Source organism: Vespula pensylvanica, chromosome 3 (assembly GCF_014466175.1).
Source record: "Vespula pensylvanica isolate Volc-1 chromosome 3, ASM1446617v1, whole genome shotgun sequence".
Classification (NCBI taxonomy): domain Eukaryota; kingdom Metazoa; phylum Arthropoda; class Insecta; order Hymenoptera; family Vespidae; genus Vespula; species Vespula pensylvanica.
Window position 1 is genome coordinate 11,091,633 of NC_057687.1, and position 6,472 is coordinate 11,098,104.

Sequence of the window (6,472 nt, forward strand, 5' to 3'; positions counted from 1 at the left end):
CGTATACAAATGTTCACCGACACTTTAACACCACCAATGCTAGGAACGCACTTTCTTTTTCTTCGTTTCGATGCATTTCTTTTTTATTTTTTTATTCTTTTTTTTTTTTTTTTTTTTTTTTTTTTTTTTTTTTTTTTTTCTTTTAATCTTATTTCTTTAGGATTTGTTTGTACTATCGAGGTAACTGTTGAACAAAACAAAATTATTTCATCGTTTATACTTTCATATAATTTCATTTGATATTTATTTCTTGATTGATGATAATTTACCAATCACACACACATATATATATGTGTGTATTTTATATATATATATATAATACTATATACAAATTATATATATATACGTGTTATTATATATTGTATTGAATTAATTATTATATCAATTATAATCGATAAATAATTTCTTATAAGGAGAAGAAAAAGGAAAGAAAAAAAAGAAAACAAGAAAAGATTAATTTCGATCTTTTGTTCGATAAAATCCTCGAGAGTATCGATCTAAGCTTAAATTTAGAGAACGGCTAGATGGACTCGTCTATTTTTGCCAACACGATCGCTAAATAGATCTTCGCATAAGAGGCTAAATACTACAGGTCTGTTTGACCTGGCACTGTCTTTTTGCACCTATTACGATTGACGATAATTTTAGGATGTCCGACTACGCCGATCAGAGGGAGTCAACGTTCCGAAGATGGCGGAAGAATCGCAGCAACCGTTGAAGAGGCACTCGCTAGTCTCACCACCGAAATGGTAAGTTCAACCCCGTTATAGTGATCTATCGATTCATCGATCGATCATTCTCTTTCTTTTTCTTTTTTTTTTTTTTTGGTTTTTTTTTCTCTTTTTCTTCTTCTTCGATCACGATGATCATTTCCAATCGTTTCTTCTTCGTCTACTAGTCGAAACAAATATAAAATTAAAACGAAGAAATATCGCTCGAAAAGCTACAACGAAATTATTTTAATTAAAGAAGAATTAACTTTGATCGAATTTATTACGTTTCATTTATTTGTAAATTTCAATCGATTTATTTGTATATTTTATAAACGTGTATGTGTGTATTAAAAAATTGTATAAATGTTTTATAGTTTCTTCATGAAATAGATTATTTATGAATTGAAATTATTGATATATAAAGTAATCATAATCTATTATCGCGCTTATCAATTGTATTAAAAAATCTTTCGAGTATATTATTACGAAGTTAATTGTAAAATGTGATCTGATTTAGTTTAAAGTCGTGTAAATTTAAGGAAATTATTGTTCGACTTGGACGAAGAAAGAACGATGGACAAAATCGTATAGAAAATTTCCTACCCCCGAAAAAAGATCAACCCATCACGTCAAGCTATATATCCATCATTCAATCACCAGGTCGAGTGGCCGAGGGTTTATCATAGCTAGCTAAAAAAAGAAAAAAAAAAAAACAAATAATTAATAAATAAAAAACATTCCCTGTCAAAATGAATCACCGTAACACCACGTATATGTGTATAGTTTATGTGTGCTTCCTCGAAGACGTCGGTGTCGTGAAAAATAATGTTTCTTTAATATTTCTTTTTTTTTTTTTTTTTACTTTTCTTTTTTTTTCTTCTTCTTCCATCGACATCGTCGTCTCAAGGAAGCGATCAATAAGATTTCCATAAATCATTGTGTGATTATCCTAAAATTAAAATAATTTCCTTAAAAAAACATCCCATTGATGTCTCCTACCCTAGCTAACAAAATCGATCGAGAGCAACACGAGGACCGTTCCAAAGTATCGCCGACAAATTATTTATATTTGTCTGATTAATAAATAATTAACTAATTCATCGTTTTTTTTAATATTTCAAGAAATATATATATAATATATATATATATTTTTTCTTATTAAATGTCGCTTTATTTATGTGAATGCTTGCAAAACGCACATAAAGACACTGACACATATTTCTTATACACAATACACGCACACATACATAGACACACACACGTGTACATACATAAGTCTCGTGCTCCCTTCGATTTGAAACGCCTTTAAAAATATCAGCGTATCAGCCGAATACCTTACATACCAAAAACATCAGCACACCGTGTATTTACCTTACGTACGTACGAATGACGTTTTACGAGTAGATAAACAGAAAGAACATGCAACCTTGACGATTTGCGACAGCGATCGGTCCGCAGATATTTTTTTTGTTTCTTCTTTTTTATTCTTTTTTTTTTTCGTTTTTAAATTCTTCTTTTTTTTTTGTTTTTTTTTGTTTTTTTTTTTGTTGATCAGACGCAAAGAGAGAAAGAAACTAGTCGATTCGTATTCATTGTGATCCGATTTGGAATTTTTATTATTTTATTGCACGTTTCTTTCATCTAAAATAATATTGAAATTCGATCTGATTTGCATGGATTAAGTTAAATAAATTTTGTATTAAAAAGAATTGTATAAAATAACATTATTATTATTATTATTATTATTATTATTATTATTATTATTATTATTATTATTATTTGATTTATATACAACAATAATAAAAGAAAAACAATTATTATATAGTATGTAATAACAATACAAAAAACTATTACAATATATTATTAAAAAGATATTATTATGATAATAACGATAATAATTGGAAATTAAATAAATCTTTTGAAAGATAATATTTAATAAATATATTATACGTTTCATGTTACGTTATTTGCTTTTTATCACATACATATAATATGTCACAAATAATTTAATACGGATCACGAAGGATTAAAAAAGAAATAAAAGGCTTTGGAACGATCCCAGTTGCCAAAAGCGAGGGTGTGCGAGGAATCGTACGATTTTCTCTAAAAACTTTCTTTCTTTTTTTCTTTTCTTCTTCTCTCTCTTTCTCTTTCTCTTTCTCTCTGTCTCATCACATACTTTTCTTTTTACCAACGAATCAGGAAATTCTACAACGCGAGTGAACACACGCCGTGTACGAATCGTCGTCCATCTTCTCCTCCTCTTCTTCTTCTACTTCTTCTTCTTCTTCTACGAAAGCTTCCGTTTATCCGTCTCTCTATCTCTCTCTTTCTCTCTTTCTTTCTTTCTTTTTCTCTCTCTTTCTCTAACTATCTCTCTATGTTCTACATACATACATACGTCATCACGTGTTCAACCATACCGAGTGGTTCGTGGACTATGACGATTAAACTGCTTACGAATCATCGACGAGCGAGAGACTCGTAAATAGATGTAAAAAGAATTTAATAAAAACAAGAGAATGAAATTTAAGAGAAAAAGAGAGAGAGAGAGAGAGAGAGAGAAAGAGAGATAAGGAAGAGAAAGAGAGAAACTGCAAAATGAAAAAAGAGAAAGGGAAAAGAAAAAATATTCTATCCATTGATATTCCATCGAATTTGTTATTTTTGTTTATATATATATATATATATATATATATATATATATGTATGTATGTATGTATGTATGTATGTATGTATGTATGTATATGTGTATATATTTTTTTGATACTTTTTAAATGACTCGAATAAAATTTATCTCTGTCTCTATTCTTTTTCTCTTAACGATTGGATATATTCAAAATCTTTTTTTTTTTTTTATTATTTTCTTTTTATTTTTTTTATCATTAAATTCCAAGAGTGTACTTAATTAATTTTTTGTATGAGAGAAAAAGCATCGATCAACTGTTCGAGTGTCGAAATATTTTTAATTAATTATTATTATATAGATATATATGTGTGTATATATATATATATAACTTTTTTTTTTATATATATATACATAGGTGGATCAAAAATTTTCCTTAAATGATTCAAAAATTTTTCGATGGTATTAAAAATAAATTACTTTTTTTTCGAGACCATTCAAATCAATTTTGTTTATACATCGTAAAAAATTTGGATACAAGTCTTACTTGTTTAACTGCAAACTTAACAAGATTTAACGAGATTTTAAAAATCTTGTAATAGAAACTTTTTGCGATGCTTAAGAATTTATGGTCCAGCCTCTAAATAATTAATTTATATATATATATATATATATATATATATATGTGTAAGAAAAATAAATTCATGCGCAACTTACATTTGCTATTAAACATTTCGTGATAACGAACTTCGAGAGGAATGAAAAATTGAACTTGTTCAGCGAATAAATATATTCTTCGTAAAAATATGTCAAGCATTATTAAAAATACAGACAAACGCACACGCACACATATACATACATATATAACACGCAGACATATTTAAAAACACGAAAAATTGACCACGTTTGATCGTCGGCCTATAGTAATATTGAAAATCGTGCAATCTTCGTCTCGTCGAAAAGACGACAAGAAAGAAAGAAAGAAAGAAAGAAAGAAAGGAAAAAAGAGTCACGAATAAAAATAAATATAATACATATGTATTGAACAACGAGGAGATAAAAGAAAAAAGGAAAAGAGACAAACAAATAAGAAAAAAAAAAGAAAAAGAAAATAAAAAATTGGAAAAATAAAAAACGAATGCGAATCGATCTGTAAATATCAAACACTTGACGTAACAAGCACGCGTTTGATCGATCTCTATAATGATCAATAAAATCGATATAAATATATACATACATATATATATATATATATATATACATATATGTATGTATATAAGTGGAACGGACCTCTTTGATTTCCCAATTTTTTATTACAAGTATCTATATAGTTAATGTCTCTCACTTTACATATACATATATGTATATGTATATGTATATATAAATATATATATGTACACACATATATATATATATATTTGTGTATGTCTCATGTTATGCCTGTACCTTTCTCTGTATATGTAATTGTATCTGTTGGTACGTGCACGTTCTTACACAGCACATACACACACACACACATTCATTCATTCACTCATTCACTCACAAGCACACTCACCTACACATAATAAGCAATCGATGACAATTAATGCGATCTGTATAATATATAATAATAAAATTTAGTAGTATAGGGGGGAAGAGATCATATGTAAAAATAATAATAATAATAATAATAATAATAATAATAATAATAATAACAATGATGATGATGATGATGATGATGATGATGATGATGATGATGATGATGATGATGATGATGATGATGATGATGATGATAAATAAAGATGAACGTTCTAGTGCCGTATTATATAATATAAGCAAAATTGAAAACTGAAGTGTAATCGTCAAGTCGCTATTGTCACATTATTAATATTATTATTATTATTATTATTATTATTACTATTGTTATTATTATTATTTTTATTATTATTATTATTAATATTAATGATATTATTAAAACGTAATTACAAGTAATACGGCTAGTCGTCGTTGACGAAGATTTCGCGTTAGAAAAAAAAGAAAAAAGAAAAAGTTAAAGAAAAAAACGTTGAAAAAAGGCCAAAATGTTGTTCAACCAATACGTATTAATATTGTATATTTATATATAAACACATATACAGGGTGCACGAAAAGTGTCTAGGCGAGTCAGAGGTCTCTTGGTTACGGTTTTAAATGTCTATTATTATTTCGCGAGACTTTTTAGGCCGATTGTTTTTTTTCTCTCTCGCTCTCTTTTTTCACTTCTTCATTTCTCTTTTCTTTTTTCTCGAACTATAAAACTGCAAATCTAATTAATAGTCCAAAAACAGAAAGATAAATAGCGGAAAGGAGAAAGAGTATAACGATTTTTTTTTTTTTTTTTTTTTTTTTTTAAATCACTTAAGAACCTTTTAGACCCGCCTAATGATTACTTTTCAAGACATCCTATATTGTATAATAAAAATTACTCTTATGTCAGTGTCGAACGCTTTGCCGAGAGAAGTTGTATTTGTCCTTGGTGATTTTAGAAAAAGAGATACAAGTCTAGTCGCATTCGTAATAAAAATCTCTCGATTTTTAGATTCACCAGAGATGAAAAATTAAAATTTGAAACAAGAAAGAAAGAAAAAAAAAGAGAAAAATCGTCTTGCCAATATTCTTTCTTTTTTTTCTTTTTTCTTTTTTTCTTTTTCTTTATATACAATATAAATGTATGTATGCATACATATATACGTAAAAAATATTCTCTGGAGGAACTTAAAATACGAGAAAAAAAAAAGCTAAATTAATCTTCAAGTTCGTTAATCGTTAGTCGCTTTCCAAACAGTCAAAAAAGAAACAAAATAATACAAATATTCTCTATGCTAAAGAAAAAAAAAAATGTGTGTATGTATGTGTTTCGTAATGGTGTTGATTGTGGAGAAGGAATTATATATATATATATATATATATAGGTCGATCACAAGAAAATATTCGTACATTAATATAGTTTCGAATATTACGTTCTCATTTTACATGCTCTCATCATTATCATAAATATTATATATTTGTTTTTATTCGTAAAAAAAATTATATCTGCCCAAACTTCAGATTTTTTTTATTCGCATTTAATTGCATGTTCAAGTCTTTTGCGTTTATTTGTCCCGTTTCTTTTTTT

At 27.3% G+C, this 6,472-nt stretch overlaps 1 protein-coding gene across 9 annotated transcripts in view; it reads left to right on the forward strand.

Annotated features, from left to right (window-relative positions):
• The window catches only part of LOC122627731 (phosphatidylinositol 4-phosphate 5-kinase type-1 alpha), a 47,431-nt gene that overhangs the window by 31,990 nt on the left and 8,969 nt on the right, over positions 1–6,472 (forward strand). For 8 of the 9 annotated variants that reach the window (XM_043809127.1, XM_043809121.1, XM_043809124.1 and 5 more), the window contains one exon: positions 649–749. In XM_043809127.1, coding sequence (XP_043665062.1) covers positions 649–749 — 101 coding nt within the window. Of the gene's footprint in view, positions 1–648; positions 750–2,915; positions 3,032–6,472 lie in introns of those variants that run through there. The other variant, XM_043809126.1, reaches the window with a different exon arrangement.